At 42.7% G+C, this 17,791-nt stretch overlaps 1 protein-coding gene across 3 annotated transcripts in view; it reads right to left on the minus strand.

The window, feature by feature from the left end:
* Nucleotides 1-239: 239 nt before the first annotated feature.
* Nucleotides 240-17,791, minus strand: part of FNIP1 (folliculin interacting protein 1) — a 93,945-nt gene continuing 76,393 nt past the window's right edge. For all 3 annotated transcript variants that reach the window (XM_084637664.1, XM_084637662.1, XM_084637663.1), the window contains 6 exons: nt 14,283-14,452; nt 8,198-9,632; nt 7,619-7,787; nt 5,297-5,494; nt 4,669-4,784; nt 240-3,617 (listed from right to left, as the gene is read on the minus strand). In XM_084637664.1, coding sequence (XP_084493790.1) covers nt 3,539-3,617; nt 4,669-4,784; nt 5,297-5,494; nt 7,619-7,787; nt 8,198-9,632; nt 14,283-14,452 — 2,167 coding nt within the window. In that variant the 3' untranslated portion in view covers nt 240-3,538. The remainder of the gene's footprint in view (nt 3,618-4,668; nt 4,785-5,296; nt 5,495-7,618; nt 7,788-8,197; nt 9,633-14,282; nt 14,453-17,791) is intronic.

The raw sequence follows: 17,791 nt of genomic DNA on the forward strand, positions 1-17,791 counted from the left end.
CAACATTTTCAGACTTGCATAACATTAGACACCTAAATCCAAATCAGGCATGGAATTAAGTGATCTCTGCACCTCTGGTAATCATAACATTTAATTAGGTGACAAAGTAGGGATTTCAGGGATCTGATATTAGGCACCCAAGTTTCAAACCTGTGGTCATCATGGTTTGTATTTTCACCCACACAAGTCACAAACAAAAAAGAGTCCCACCAGGAAGTAAACTGACATACTGTATTTATTGCACAATTTCCCCCTAAAATTGGGAATGGTTATTATAATACAAGTGCACATCTTGGGAAATATATACAAAAAACAAAAGAGATAACAAATATGTACATTTTACCCAGCATTTTACACATACCACCATCTAAATAATTTAGAGAAAGCAAAACAAATTGTCCTAAAACATCTGTCATAACTAACAGGGAAAATGTATGCAAGGTGTAAAATCCTGTTCTTTTTATTATTATTTTGTTTTGAGCAGACCAGTGTTTGCCAATTGTAACAAAATAAATTTGCTAGTAGATATGTTTAGTATACTTAATGTTTTCAGCCTAAAAATTAAGACATATTAATAGAGGTTGGGAATATTGAAGAAATAAATCAAACAGATTAGTTTTTTTATACACAAAAAAGGTGTGATACATTTTAAAGAGTCAACACTACAGTGTTGTTAAAGATCCCTTTTTTAAAATTATTCAACAAAGGTGCATGTACCACATTTCTCATGTACCATAAAAGAGAAGTTACAGGAACACTGCCCATCATGCTAAAGTTAAATTTGCATATTTATTACAACAGCAGTATGGTTAGGAAAAGTGTCCATACGTTTTAGACCTAAAGCTCAGATATTCGTCTCACATGGGGAGCTAGCATTGGTGACCTGATAACCACAGTGATGGCAAGATGGCCACTTTGTCTAGGACTGACTGAACAAATGATTGTATTAAAACAGTCTGAGGGAGTTGTGTTAGGCAGAAGAAAGCTGAAAATGATTTATCTTAATAACAATTTTTTCTCTCTCAAGTACTTAATTTCGTGTTGGCAGAGGCCATGTGTTTCTTAGAGTCAACCCCAATTTCAAAATAATGTCCAGAGTTTGCTTAGTGATGAGTAAACAGAAGAGAACAGAGTATTTACTTGTAATAATTCATTAGGGGCTTAATCCTACAAGGTGCTGAGCCATCAAAGCACTTAAGCATGTGCTAGTCTCATTGACTCCAGTGAGACTATTTGTGCTTAATGAGACTAGTACATGCTTAAAGTTAAGCACGTGCTTGAGTGCTTTGATGGATCAGGGCCAGAGTGCTCAATACGTTGTAGTACCAAGTCTTGTTGTACTACTGCGATCAGGTTATATTAACTGTAAACTATGTACAATGTTCAGAATTGTAATTATTGGCTACATACTGTATTCTAGCAAAAACAGTTTAAAATTCGTATTTTAGAACGCAATCCTACATTACTGATGTGTGTTTGTAGAATCAGGCCCTTAAACATTTGTTGTGTTCATTCTAAAACCCAGATGTAATATAATCATGTGCTTAAAAGAGGACATTTAAACAATAAGCAAAGTGACAAATTAAATCTTCAGACTATATTAAATATGAAAGTCTTCCCTGCAGCAGTCAGCATTAGATTTTGTATGCAGACAGAATTTCAGGACACACTGCCCATATTAAAGTTTGGCTTACTTACCAAGTTAGATTCCAACCCTACAAGGATAATGGTGCAGGTGCAAGTCTGTCCATACGGACACTTGTAGGAACGGAGTCTTAAGATTAAAGTTACGATTTTTTTATACTACTACCAAAACACACTGGGTGAAATTCTGGCCTTGTTGAAGTCAGTGAGAGTTTTGCTATTGATGTCAGCAGGGCTGGGATTTCACCCATTGTTTTTAAGTTCGATGGGGAGGGGGGGACTGTTTTGTTTTTAAAAAACATCCGCAAACCACAACAGAGAGCATGTTACACATTATTGAAAAGAGGCTTATAGAAAGAACGAGCTATTATAGAATGGTAAAGATAGTTTAGCAAACGAGTGAACCAGTACCTTTCACTTTTATTAGGGATAGGCTGTGAACTCCAGTATACTGAAAATGATCAATGAAAACAAGAACTGTAATTAGCTATGTGAACTGGCTGCTAGGACAAGCAAGCACAGAGAAGCACAGAACGCAGTGTCCAGTGAAACTGAGGTAGTAGCGCCTTTTGATACATAATCACCCACCTGCTGAACGTTCACATCACTTACAGCAGAGTGATTCCACAGCCGCTGGTTTTTGCGACTACTGTATGTCTGACGGCAAAACAATGGTGAGCGAGTAAAGGAGAAATGCTGAGAATGGAATAAACAGCATTTCCTGCTGGTAGCTAATCAAGTCGGTAGAAAAGGGATTACAACCACTTGCATCATTGGGACATTTTGTCTAAAAATAATTTTGATATTTCTGTGCAATGGCATAATCACGCATCCACATTTGTAGAACTTTTTTTTTTTAAAAAATATATAGCAATTAGTTACCTGAGCAATTAAGGTTAATAGTCTATTTTTTCCTCCCCCAGTGCTTTGGTACAATTATTTCTAGCTCATTATTTCACTCACTCACTGACTGCTGTAAAAACAATATATTGCCAGAATATTATAGACTGTAAAAATATTAGAGGTAATAGTCATGGCATTTTTGGGATGCCACCGGGAAATTTCAATCATCATTCTCTCTTTAGCATTTGTTGGTTTTGTTTCAAAATTGCATTTCTTCTATTTTTTGTAAGTCATGAAACAAAAGTATCACTATAAAGCAACATTTAAACATTATAGCCATTGAATACCTGTTACAACACCAAGCCAAGAAAGGGAAATAGTCACATTTGCCAGTTTGTTTGTTGGCGCCCCCCGCTGCTTGAAAACGGATTACAAATACATTTTTAGCTGAGTGTCATTAGTAAGCTGTTTACAAAAAATCATTTTGCCTTTGAGAAATATCCACAATTTGACTATTTAGTGAAAAAGCAGTTGTTACAAATCACTGCAGTTTGAGAGTTAGAGATCTTAACCCACTCCTAATAAGTATAAGCCAGTCTCAAGACAGCTGCTTTCTTCTCCTGTTAAAGTTTACAATCAGCAAAAGCACTGTACATTATTACAAAGCAGTTCTTCCTTGCATTCCCTGTTTTTCACTGTACATAATTAGCCTCCTTGCAGAAACTGCCAAAACCATTTGCAGTTCTTCAGCTTTTTCTAAAATCTTGGGTTTTCTTCAGTAACCTCAAACTCAGGCTTTTCAATTATGATTATAGTTTAAATTCTTTTTTATGAATGGCCAAATGGGAGAGAGAAAAAAAATAAAAAGAACTCTCCAATTGTTTGTATAATATGCAGTCAGTGACGGAGACCCAGTCAGCTCAGCAAGCTGTTCAGTTCAGTTGCCTCCAGTGAAAAGAAACCAGGACAAGTGTGTTTCATGTCTGTCTCCTTGTCTTCCATTTCATTTCCAGGAAGAAAAAAAAAGTTAATCTCTATGCCCTTCAGCATTTTAAAGTAGTATCTGGGCAACATATGGAGAGTGAGTACTTGCTACAGCTGCCAGTAAAGGGAGGTCGCTGGATTCAATCCTAAAAGGAAGAAGAGAAACACTAAATCTAACCCAAAATGTAGGTGGGCTGTACATGTGCATTAACTGCTATATTATCCATGTCAAGCTAAGGTATTTGCAGTTGGACTATTCAAGGAGAGAACTTCTATATTTTATTTATAAAGCTTTAAACTACAAGTCATTCTCAATGTAAAGTTAAAACATTTGCATTTCTGAAGGCAAGGCAACATCACCACGTGTGATTAAAAATGCGAACAATTAGTTTGTTTTTCAACAGACATAAAAATTAATTCCCGATCTGCCTGGTGACTCACTGACAGATCTTCATTGTCATGCAGAAGACTTGGGTTCCATTTCTGCCTGCTCTCTTGGTCACTGAGCTAACCGTGCTGGCAAGGGAATACACGGGGGGGGGAGGGGGGGGAATTCGTCCTACCCACTGCACGCACGCAGCCTGAGTAAAGGAGCTTTATGTGGGGAACTCAGCACAAGTTAGGAGCAAAGGGGGGAGTGGAATTCATTCATTCCCCACTCTCAGGCAAGCCATGGCACTGTGCTGCAGCTCCTCCCTTTGCAGATACTACTTCAGCCTGTGGCTACACCCCCCCCCACCCCTGCATCCTAGCCTTCAACCAATACCCATCTGCATAATGGAGTATTTAGAGCTGGTGATGAGATCGCCTTCCTAGGATCCGTTAAATGGCCTCTCTGCTTGTGCCCCATTCCCACTGAGGGGATTCAGAGAGTGTTCTCTGTGCCAGGTGGGGAATGTCACCCTGGAGGTATCAAGTGCCTTGTGTTCTTCAACAGGGACTGGCCACCTAAAGAATGGTTCTGATGAACTCTGGAGTGGTGAGTCCGGGGGGGGGGGGGGGGGGAATAGAGAGGGATCTTGGAAGACATGGAGACAGCCCCAGAATGGGAAATTCATGTCAAACTAATAGTCCTGATCCTGCACAGGGATCCACTAGCGCAGAGCCTGTGGCTGTGACAACCCTACTAGTACATGTAGAGAAGATTTGTGATAGGGGAAACACATGTGGAAACTGTACTGAACAACGTGATCATACCCAAGTACCACGCCCAGCTCCTTGACATGAACTCGCATCTGGCCCTTGAGGTATTCAGACAGCATCTTGCTTTTGAAATACAGCTCTTGCAGCCGATCTTCCAGGTGCATAACACACTAGGAGCACATGAAAACAATCACATCAGAAACAAATCACCTTGCAGCCCCCTATACCAGCCAAATGCCAAAGAACAACAACACAGTCCCCATAATTCTACTTTCTTTAGTGGGCCACGTCAAGGTACATAATTATTTGAAAGCACCTGGCAATAGCAGGGGAAGACACACAGCAAGAATGACACAAACTTTTGTTTAGATTTCTGTTCTGAAAAGTATTGTTTACGTAAAGCATGGATCTTATGGTCCTACTCTAGCAACACTCTCACCTATTTCAGTGGAAATTTTGGTTGCAAATCAAATCATGACCAAAGACAGCTATCTTCGTTACAAAACAAAGTTCAACTGAATATCCCAAATGGGCAAAACTGGAAGTTAGAAAATGCACAATATGACCAATTGTGGCTATGTGGAAGTATGAGAAATATCAACTTATAGCATCTTCGTTAACACACTAATTTAAATTATATTCTCAAAGTATATTCAGCCCTTTAGATGTCACCCATACTTACAAAATTTGGAGATAAATTATGCTTGTAAAGCTGAAGAGTGGAATGAAGCAGATTGGAGATAAGGCTAGAGACTAACACCTCTTTTCCTAGTTTATTATCAATCATTCGCCTTTGGCTACTGGCCACTTGCACTGTCCATTTATCCGTGTCTGCGATAATGCAAACAGCCTCTGCAATTGGTTCATCCAAAACAGGATGCTTAAAAAAAAAAAAAAAAAAAAGACAAAGACAATAGTTTAAGTCTGAGAGTAACAAAAGACAACTCAATTTTTCCAAAAATAATTTGTTCCTGAATAGTGATGGCATTTTTACATACACTGCAATCCCTTAAAAATGGATCTTTATAACAGAAAAGCTACCACAGTTTTAAAAGGAAAAAAATACTACATTTTCCAAAGTAGTTTTCTTTTTATTATCCTCTATTGTATTGAATATCTTCTTCCAAGCATGAATATGTGTTTCAGTGCCCACAAAGTTTCCCATTGGACATTCAATAAATATTGATGTGTCCTGTTTGAATGGAGCTGACGTTAAATGGACATAGGTTAAAATTATATTTAAAAAAAACCCAACCCCCTAACTAGCTTTAACTGTTAAACTTTAGGTTATTAAAGCTGAAAGCATCCAAAATCTAATTTCCTTGTCACCATGTGTGCTGTTATTTATTTTTTGTATTTCACTCAGTTTGGACACTTTAAATAGTTTCACTCCTGTTACTAGTCAAGTTTTCCTTACTGTCAGCAACAGCTCTGGGGATAAGGTTTGTTAACTGTTGCTGCAGAACCAGCAGAGGGAGCAAACAACAAAGTCCACACTCACTCGTCTAGTGCCTTCAAACAGCGCATTGACAAAATATTTCTCTGCAATGGATTTTTCTTAAAAGAAATATTTAGAACTCTGTTGGTCCTTTTCCCATTATATTTTTGGCTTAACTGCTTGAGAAAGCATCCCTTTACCCAGAGCACCACCAATGTGGTGCTATGGTACAGTATGATTTTATTTGAAAGCCAGTGAGTAAAATCTTTTCTAATATTTTATATTCCTGGCAGTGCTTGATGTTATCAGTTCAGTTTAAAAGTTTGTTAGGGGAGAAAAAAAAAATCTATCTTTATTTTGTGGTATATAAGAATGAAGCATTCGTTTCACTCCAGTAGTCACTTTGAGATACTGAACTGGTTTCTCAAAGTTCAGCTGGGCTTTATTTATAAATGGGTGAAATCCACCCAGGTGTGCAGGGCAACTCAGTGGCTAACATGCATCTGATAGTTTTCTTCCCCTTCCCTGCACATAGCCCTATGGGAAATGGCCACAGATACAGGTAGCCAAACCGCATAAAACGGTGCTATTACTGGGGCTTTGTGGCAGAAGGGATCGTGCCAGAGGGCCTGTTTACTGCTCACAGAAAAAGTGTTCTTTTATCTTTGCTAGGGACTGATCCTGCTCCCACTGAAGCAAGCTATTGGCTTATAGGGAAGAAAGATCATGCCCTTCAATAGCAAATGGCAACCCTTGTCTGTAATGTCTTTTCCTTTAATTTCCACAGAGCCAGAGGGGGTAGGGAATGATGCACTTCCACCCATCCACTCCTCCCTCCAACCTGCCCATTCTCCAGCCTCTCCCCCAGTACAGATAATGGATTATGCGGCTAGGACTCTGTTAGGGAAGAAACAGTGCCCTAGAGTCCCCATTCTATAGGAAAGAATAGGAAGAGAAAGGGAGATCAGAGTGCAGAGAGCCCTGCTCCCCATGCGCCTTGGGGTGGGGGTGGGGTGTTTGTCTCTCTTTTCCCCACAAAGCCAGCACCGTTGGGTCATTACCTTCTATGAAAAAGAAATAACAGTACTGGGAGATCCCAGTATTTCTGAGGACAATGTTAAATTTCACCACTGTAAGTTCTGCTTTGCAGACACTCAGGACATCAGCAGTTTGTTTGGGAGACATAAATGGGGAAGGCTATATGGCAGTTCGGACTCCATATCTCATAACGCTATCTATCAATGGGGTTGCTGCACCTAAAAGAAGAGAGACTTCATGATTTCTCTAAGGTTTAACATGAATGTCTCTTTTCTCCTAGGGCATGATCCTTCTTCACTGGCTTCAACAGGACCTTACGGTGCAAATCTGGAGCAGATAACTATAACCATGTTACTCAGGAGTAACAACTGATAGACAAGAGCATTGAGAAACTAGTGAAATGGGTGTGTGGAGACTAGAATGGAGCTGTGAGAATAAATATTTTCAGTTCCAGCAGGTTTGCCAGTTCAGAAATATTTGCCTCTCTTTATTGTGTAATATACATTTCATTGGATATAGTTTAATTACCTGCACCGCATGCGACAAATCCGACACCAAACAGTGTCTCAGTTTTTCATCATTTCCTACTCCTTGCAAAACAAAGTCAGGTACGTAAGATGAACAGTAGCCACCTAGCAAGGACCTTCCAAAATTGGCAATACTGGGCTGGATAGAGTTCACTTCAACTAATTTTGACCTGCAAGAAAGGTATATCATGGACATGTACTATAACTAGCACTGATTTTGACTCATTTCAGCTTGAGCAAGTGTGACATTTCCGTTCCGATCATCTCGCCTCTAAACGTGATCAGCTGTCCAACCACATTTTAAAAAGGAACTTCAGTTCAAAGACAGCTTAAAGTATTCAGCCCTGTGCATAAAATACTGTAGAGGAACAAGATACAAGCCAGGGTTGCCATGCATAATTAATACTGTTAACATCCAGATCACCATGCTCTTTAAATTCATTTTACAACCACCGAGCCCAAGAGAATCTTTCCAACCATGGATGCAAAAACAGGCGGCAGGACCTCAAGGCATGTGTATGGAGGAACGAGGAGAGAGATTATATTTACCATGGTGTCGGTTACAGTTGAAAATACTTACCCAGGAAAAGGGATCTCATCTTCTTCTGTCCAATCTTCATGCTCTCCTACGTAGTAATTACTGTTTTGTCTGGTTAGATCATGACCTGTATCTTCACTTTCACTGTCACCGAGAGCACTATCTGAGCTCTCGTTTCTTGGAATGTCCCAATCAGATCCGGGGGCAACTTTTTTCTCTGAATTCTCTTTATCCCCATGGGGGACACAAATAGAGATTGTGTCTCTTTGGTCCTGCTCAGCAAAGCATTTTTTGCATGTCTCCTGGCGATCAGATTCCATAAACTTACAAAATTCACTGGGTAGTTTGCTGTTCGTTGTACCTAATTTTTTAGAAAGTTCTAAACTGCTGCCGTGATCTAGAACGTCTACAGTTGCTTGCATTGGAATATCATCAATAGTCCTGGTTTCAATTGAACCGTCATCCGTAAAATACTCATCAAACAGACTCATGCTCTCTGCATTGTAAGGATTCGGATTCCAATTCTGATGCGCGCTGGCAACTTGAGGGAACGGTTCAGCTGTCCCACAGTCTCTATTTTGGTCCCCAACAGTTTGTTTTGCTTCACAGTTCTGAGCAGCACTCACTCCTTCCTCCATTGCTGCTTGGTTGTGATGCCTAGCAATTTGTTCCACGACTGCTTGACTTCGGAGTTCAATATCTGAATCAGGAGACATGGAATCTCCAATCAGGAAAGTCACCTTTGTCTGAGCCTCAGCGGTACTACAAGGAAACGCATCAGACAAGAGCTTATCCGGAGGCTTCTTTTCCACTGCTATACCTGTTGATCTTGTTACTCTGATGGCCTGGTTACCAGATTCCAGTGACTCCTCAGTCCTCCACGTTCCTGCTGTTGGCTCTAATCCCGACTCTGCCATTGCACATTTGTCCACTGAAGTTGACCCTGTGCAGATTACTGTTTCCAATTTTGTGTCCAGACAAGATGTCAATTTATCCTTGCACTGCTTAATGTCAGCAGCATTTTCTTGGCAGTCAGCAACAGAAATTGTCCTGCTCTCATCTGAAGAAGTCTCCAGATCCACCTTAGAGGCATTTTGGGCGTATTCTCTCTCTTGATGTGAAACACCCTCTGTATTTTGCCCAAGAAGTGGACACTTGCAATATTTACAGCTACAGTTAGGAGTTCTCATTTCTTCAGACTCTCTAGATAGCAAATTGCTTCTGTTCCTGTGGATTGTTATGAGCACATATTCAGATTCCTCTACCTCTCCTTTCTCCAGTGTGGTAGTAATAACTGTTCCAGGCATTACTATGGCTTCATCTTCCCCATTTTCTAGAAGATGCGTCTCTTGTAGTTCAGAGCATCTTATGAAGTAAGTGAGGAAATAAAGCAATCTCTGGACTAGATCTTGTCTTTTACCAACCACCACTGTTTTTGCTAATCTCACAGGTGATCCAATAGCCCCATACAAGTCTCCTACAACAGAAAACAAAGCAAGCATCAATATTTTGCAGCTTTAAAATAATCATGCTGTTATTATACAGATACTAGTTTTCTAAGGCCAGGTCAACAGTAGATGAGATTTGTGGGTAAAGCTAGACCAGTAAACCTCCCTAGTGCAGATACAGCTTATACTGGCAAAAAAGTGCTTTTGCTGGTACAATTGTGTCTACACTATTGCTTTTGCTGGTATAGAAATGTTGCCAAACAAAACAAAGCACACACTCCTAACCAATATTTTTACACTAGCAAAAGTTTCTAGTGTCAATGTTGTCTCAATCAGCTTGGGCACCTCTGTATTTAGGCTTGACAGGTGTGACAGGGTCAAGCCAGATGGCTACAGGAGAGTGACGGAAGGCAGATATATTAGCCCCAGGTTAAGTAGGTCCCTTTTCCCTGGGTAAGGTAACAGGGAAGGTTCCAGAACAATCAGGAACTTTCTTTAAACAAGGCAGACAGGCTGATTGGAACACCTGCAGCCAATCACGAAGCCGCTAAAATCAATTAAGACAGGCAGGCTAATCAGGGCACCTAGGTTTAAAAAGGAGCTCACTTCAGTTTGTGGTGTGTGTGCGAGGAACTGGGAGCAAGAGGCGCAAGAAACAGAGTGAGAAGGCATACTACTGGAAGACTGAGAAGTACACACATTATCAGACATCAGGAGGAAGGTCCTGTGGTGGGAATAAAGAAGGTGCTGGGAGGAGGCCATGGGGAAGTAGCCCAGGGAGTTGTAGCTGTCATTCAGCTGTTACAGGAGCCACTGTAGACAGCTGCATACCACAGGGCCCTGGGCTGGAACCCGGAGTAGAGGGCGGGCCTGGGTTCCTCCCATCCCTCCATCCCCCCAGCTCCCTACTTGATACCAGAGGAGTTGACCTGGACTGTGGGTTCCACCAGAGGGGAAGGTCTCTGACCTGTTCCCCGATCCACTAGGTGGATCAGCAGAGACTGCAGGGATTGTTCTTCTTCCTTTCCCCATGCTGGCCAGTGATGAGGCTAACTGAGTGAATGGCAGATTTGAGCCATGAAAGTGGCCAAACTGAGGGCTGCCAGGAACCTCTGAGGTGAGCAAATCCACCGATAAGCACAGGACCCACCAAGGCAGAGGAGGAACTTTGTCACACAGGATTGACTTTAAATTGTCAGTCATCATTAGACAATTTCACAAGACAGAAATTGACCAAAAAAACCACCACCAACAGTTGGCAAGCCCAGCCTCGCCCACATCTAGCGCCCACAAGGGTCTAGTGCAGAGGTGGGCATACTATGGCCTGTGGGCCACATCCGGCCCGCGGGACCCTCCTGCCCAGCCCCTGAGCTCCTGGTCCGGGAGGCTCGCCCCCTCCCCCGCAGCCTCAGTGCGCCATGCCACCGGCGCAATGCTCTGGGTGGCTGGGCAGTGCAGTTGCAGAGCCTCGGCCTGACCCAGTGCTCTGGGCGGCATGGTTGTAACACCACCAGCCACCGGTGCTCCAGGCAGTGCAGTAAGGGGGCGGGGGGGTTGGATAGAGGGCAGAGGAGTTGGGGGTGGTGGGCAGGGAGCAGGGCTGTGGATAGGGGTTGGGGCGGACAGAAGGCAGGGGGGTTGAATGGGGGCAGGGGTCCTGGGGAGGCAGTCAGGAAGGGGGGAGGTTGGATGGGGTGGCAGGGGACAGGGAGAAGGGGTGGTTGGATGTGGCAGGGGTCCTGGGGGTGGAGGAGGCAGTCACGAATGAGAGGGGGGGTCGGATGGGGTGGCAGGGGGCAGTCGGGGTGAGGGGTCCGGGGGTAGTTAGGGAACATGGGTGGTGGATAGTGCAGGAGTCCTGGAAGGGAGGTAGGGGGGGCCATCAGGGGACAGGGGTAGTTTGGATGGGACAGGAGTCCCGGGGGAGCTGTCAGGGGGTGAGAAGCGGGGGCGGGGGGGATCAGATAGGTGTGGCCCAGCCCCTGCCTCCTGGCTGTTTGGGGAGACACAGCCTCCCCTAACTGGCCTGAAATATAATTTTGAAAACCCGATGTGGCCCTCAGGCCAAAAAGTTTGCCCGCCCCGATCTAGCCTGATCTAGTGTCATTGGCCCTGCTGTCACGGCCCCGCACTTTAACATTCAGGAGCACAGAGGCCACCCCTAGGCAGGAGCCCCTAGCCATAGGGTGGCCTCTCCCACAGCCAGGAGCTACTCCTAGGGGCCCTGGTCAAGGATCTGTGCTCTCCTGGACTAGGACTGCCTTCCTCGCACCTTGTGCCCCTCTGTTGCACAGGGAGCCCCCTGCAGCCCAGATATCAGTTCTGGGAACCCCCTGCCACCGCACTATCAGCGCTGCCCTAATCCGAACCCTAATACTACTCCCCTTAATTTCCCACAACTATGAATTGTTAAAAACATGCTTAAAAATAAAAATTGCTATTAGTTGCCAAAATTACAAAGAATTACAAATTCTGCCACGTGTATCTCTATTGAATACAGAGGATTGTAATAGTGCTGTTTGACTCATACGGAAGATGATGCACTGATCAGAGGAACATATAAGCTGCCCTATTTAGGCCCAATGGGATGAGTTCAGGGGGAAAGACATATGTTTTCTTTTCAAGGGGTAATTAGTTTTAGAGGGACCCTTCCATGGGCAACAGCCTTAACAGCAACCGTGAAACTACACACCGGATAGGGGTTACGACGTCAGTCTCACCATTACAGTCCAAAGGCAATGGAACCTTTCACCTCTACGCCAAGCCTGGCCCAGATTTACAGCCAGTGAAATTTATCCTCTGTTATCACTTCAGTGGTCTGTGGATGACGACTAGCTGGGTCTCACACTCTCACTTCAGTTCTTACTGAGCAGGTGTTTACAACACAAAAGCCAACGGGCAAGCTCAGCAGAGAAGCCAAGAATTCAGTGATCACGGAAACGGAGCTGAGCTTTTACTTCTGCAGGAGACTCCTCCAGATCAGGGTTTGGAGTCACTGGCAGGGCAGCAGGGGGAAACTTGTGCGGCCACAGCCAGTGCTCTAACTGTTCTGGGGATACAAAGGACTTTGGTCTCCAGGGCTCTCTATCCAGCACCTTTAATGAGCACTAAATTCATTCAAGCGTGTTTACAGTGCAGCTCTGCTCATGGCTGTCACCGGTTATGAAAGTGAGGATCAAGGAGAGTACATGGCCAGGGATGGTTTATTTCATCTTTATGGTCATTCTGGAGGCAAAAGGGGCCCCATACCGATCCTCTTTTTCCTCTTTCTTTTCACCTGTAGGAGCCACACCGCCTGCTCAGGCAGTCCACCCAAGGCAGTGGGTCAGATAGATGCAGAAGCTGGGTCAGCTGCACCTGCTGGAGGGGATAAGATTGCTCCTGATACTACTGTAAATAGCAAAAAGAAAAGGAGGACTTGTGGCACCTTAGAGACTAACCAATTTATTTGAGCATAAGCTTTCGTGAGCTACAGCTCACTTCATCAGACTAACACGGCTGTTACTCTGAAATACTGTAAAGAGCCACATCCCCAGGAGACTGGAGCAAACCCCACTCCCACCTAAGGGAGAGAGAGCCGAGGGAACAGTAAATCTGTGCCATCCATCAGTGCACAATGTGACAGTGCTGGGGAGAAACACTACCCAGCTGCAGCTCTACCCCTCCGCCTTCTCTTCCCTCCCACCCAGCACTCTGCAATATTTTGAATGGGGGAGGAGTTCTACCCAGCCCCATGCTTATCAGAGCTGCTCTGGTTGTTTTGTTTGTGCAGGCGAGTGGGGGGCTTGGCTGTTTTAGGGGTACTAGGAGGTGGAGAAGACTCACAGGGAGCCAGAGGGCATTGCAAAGGCACAGCACCTCCCTAATAACAGCTCTGGCTTCCAGCAGATTCCTGGAGTTCTGGGATGTGAGCCTCTTGCAGGCCACCCCTGCCTATACCGAAGTGGAAGAAATTCTGTGAGGGGAACCTAAGTCTTCCTTTCCCCTGACCAACCCACTTCCAGGGGACCTTCTGCCGGAAGGGGCAATATGACCGAATTGTAGGAGTCTTAAATCTTCCTCTCTGTTGGCCAGCCATGAGATGGTGACATGAATAACCACACACAGGGTCTGAACCATTGAAGGCTTTCCATTGGTTTTAATGGGCTTCGGAATGGGTCCTTAGCCCAAGCATTACCTATGGGTTTTGTGCATTAATCATTCACTGCACCTTACCATTCATGGTCTCTTTAATTGATGACACAGCTGTTTCTTATTCAAATTAATTTTTATTAAGTTTTTAAGTAAGTAATTTTCCTGTTTTCTACTGCCCCACCCCCAACTTGAGTTGTCAAGGATAGCAACCGAGCAGCTAGAAAATGCAGTTTCCCTAAAAGGATCCACAAGGAGACCAAAATCCCCCATCACCATCAAGACACTGTAAGACTTGCCCTGCCTAACATAAAAGGGACTTTGTACTTTTCTGCTGCGGCTTTACTAATGGTAGTGCTTAAAGTAATTACATAGTATATAGTAAATGCAGTATCTCTCTGTACGCTTGATCTATAGAGCTGTATCTTGGTCTGAGGGCACAGGTTTCTACTTGTAAATAATCAGTGGGATTGGTTAGCAGAAGTCACTGCATTGATACACATTTATGTGGTGTTTTAACAGATAGTTTGGTGAGGTTTAAGACATACCTAGTTGCGCCCACAGTGGGTTGTATGGATGAGTCTTGGCCAACATGTCCACACTCTGGGAGGAATGCTTTTCCAGGAAGATTTTTATAGGTGGCTGTCCGTTTGGCATGACTGTCGGGACCCAGGCCAGGTGGTTAGTCAGAATTGCAGTCAGAAGGGCTGGTAAAAATCTGAAAATGAAACACTCAGTGTCACTTTTTCCAATGAGGCATTCATAGAATTAAAGCAACAGCAATTCTATAATCTAAAAAACGCAGGAATGCTAGCTTCCTAATAAGAACACAGAGACAGTAAAGACCACTCGGTCTGCTTGGATTTCTTTATGCATCAGGCTGGAAAAGAAAATGTACTGCCCAAGATGAGAGGCATTTCTTGAAAGGAATATAAAATTAAAACTGTAGAACGTTTCCATATTATGGGCATTTTAATTCCTCAGTTTAGCAATATTATGAGACTTCTATTCACCAATGATTCCATGCATAGCAAGCTGTTTACTGTAGCCATAGATTGTGCTAAAAAATCTCTGTGAAACCAAAAGATCTGGTGAATATATTTACTAATAGTACACAGAGTACCATACTGCTAACAGAACTAACTGCAAGTACAGTTTATTATTAGAAAACAGTAAACATATTATAGAATTTGCATCTAAAGGTAAAGGGTGGGTTTTAATTAAGTTGACATTCCACTTTAGCAACTCTTTCACTGTCCAGTAGTTCTTAAGTATGATATCTTCTCAAAACACAAGTTATTGGGCTTTATTACAGGAGTAAATGGGATGAAATTCTATGACTTGTGTTATACAGGAAGTCAGATGAGAATATGATCTAAAGGAATTATCCATTTTGGTCTTAAAATCTGTGAATCTATGAAAAAGAACATCTCAGGAAGAAGGATCCTTTATAGTTACTATCAAACTCTGAAAACAGATAGACATTGTGCATAACAGTTATGCAATTTAAAAATGAGACAGTCACTTGCTTTCAAAAAATGCTCCAAGTTCTGTGGCATCAACACATAGCTCTGTAACTATCAGCCAGGAAAGGTGCATCTCTAACAGGCAAAAACAGTTTTCATTTGCCAAGTTAAAGAGTTGGGTGAAAAAGCTTTTTGAAAAACAGAACTAGTAGATTTAATGTAATGATATAACATGGTTATTGACACTGCACAGAAACCAGCTTCACATTCAAATATAAATTGGGTAACAATCACTGGGAAGACTTTAAATAATCCCTTTGAAAGATGAGATCAAACCATTCTTCATCTGAAATAGGACTTTTACTACAGCAGATTTGAATTTAACATCAGTCATATGCTACTTTCACTCCATCAAGGCATGACAGAAAAACCTACAAAGCAACATACTTCATACGATAACCAAATTTTAAATTTGCATTTATACAGAAACACTACATTAAAGGATTTTAAAAGTCATCAAGGTGACACCTTGTTGTGTCTAAATATGGGAAGACAAAATTACATGCTTCCCTTCTTCCAAGATTTTCTTTGTTTTTGTCCATTTGTATTTCAACCAAATTGTGTTTTTATAGGCCTTTGTTTTGCAAAGATATTAAAGGTAAACTGAGTCATTCAGGACAGAGAGAGACCTTGTATCTTGCAAGTGTTGGAAGTGCTTTGTATGCTTATGGCACTCCAAACAAACAACAATCATGCATCTATAGCTAATCCAATCAGATGGGAAATTTAAAGTGTTAGTGGGTTACAGATTCTATCCCTACTCCCGGTGGCTCAGTAATGTTAAACTGAGTTCCACAGAGCAGAACCCTTTGTTCTATTAAAGCATTATGAAAAGGTAAATTACTATTGTTTGAATTATTTTCTGAAGGCAGTATTCTGCACAGATTCCTGCTGCTGAACTGCACTGACAGTAATTTGAGAACTGTAAGTTGAGAACTGTACACTGAATGGACATTTTACATTTAAAAAGTCCCACTTGTTGGGGGAGAGAGAAAGCGTACATGGAAGACACAAATATGATGGATCTGGGGAGGTTCTGACCTACAAAGTGTCATCATTTTCCTGCAGTCAGCTGTTAGGCAGTCAACTGTTGGCAAATCTTAAAGGAGAAGCAGCACCTCATAGGGCTTCTGAGTTTCAGTGGCATTTTTGTTTGGATATTGTTTTTCCACACATTCTTCCCCACAGCAATGCTAACCAAAGGAGCTGCAGGAGGCCAGTGAGCTGGAGAAAGGGTTAATAACTCCACTTCTCCTACAGATATTTGCAGAGAGGTGACCAAGGACCTGGCATTCCAAGATTCCTCTTCAGACCAACGGGTGGTGATGGTTGGCCAGACTACAATTTCAGGTGCCCCTGCCAAAAATACCCCCCACCTCCAGATCCCTCTGGGCCTGAGCAGAACAGAGTCTATTTAAATACAGTTTTGTAGATCTTAAAAACCCAAAGGCTTTAGTCCTCTCGCTCTGGATTGCTGGCTGGAGAGAGTAAGGTGGAATAAATGAATGGAGCTTTGGAAATAAACTAGAAACCTACAGGTGTTGGGTTTGATTCTCCTTCCACACCAATGTGTATTAAGAGCATTTCTATTGAAAATAATGGAGTTACATCAATGTAAAACTGGTGTGACATAGTGGAGAATCAGGCTCACAGACTTCATTGCTGCTAATACCCTCACTGAAGCATTTAAAGGACAACACCATCCTGCCCCATTTAAAACAAAAACCAAACCAAACCAAACCACACTAGAAAATATATCTTAGAGTGTACAGTTCAGAATGACTGTGGGCTGAGGAGTTTAATCTTGGCCAAATGCTTCCATCCCGATTGGAACTTATTTTGGGAAAAACATTTTAAACTCCCTCTACAAATCATCAGGGCTTTTCACATTCCACTGACGTCTGCTGGCACTCATACTGCTGCAAGAGATCCCTTACTTACAGGAGGTGGACGATGCTGCACGGTAATTGTGACCTTCCTGTCAGGGGGATAAGGATTGCGAAATTACCACTCAGAGGCAAAAGTAAAAGGCTCTGAGGAACAGCAGAGTCACATTTTCCTTTGCAGATGCCTGAGCTACACTGACCAGCTGCTGGATCTTCTCCTGTCCATTTCTTTGAGTTAAGAGCTGCTTTGCAGTTCTATTCTCTCTCAGACTTCACATATTTGTGCTTGGTTTAGGATTTCAGTGAAGCCACACTTTTTAATCTCCCATATTTAAGCCTTGGAGGAAGAGGATGAAGAGAAGAGAAGACGAAAGAGTGACTCTGTAAGATTCCACAGTTGAGTTAACCAAGAACTTTTTTATTCTGAATTCTTAGCACCCGCTTAACGCTTTACCCTTTTGGGCCCCGTGGTGGGTTCTAATGTAGCACAAGTCCTCATTAATGCTTCATGAGGCCCTGGCTTTTTGTGGAAGCCAGGCTACTAACAATTTGTGATCAGACTCTGCCACCTGAGTGGCTCTTCATGAATTTCTGACCTTGTTCATTACAGCTCTCCTATTCAATGGTTTTGAAAGGTAGATTAAT

Source organism: Lepidochelys olivacea (genome assembly GCF_965140295.1).
Source record: "Lepidochelys olivacea isolate rLepOli2 genome assembly, chromosome: 8".
NCBI lineage: Eukaryota > Metazoa > Chordata > Testudines > Cheloniidae > Lepidochelys > Lepidochelys olivacea.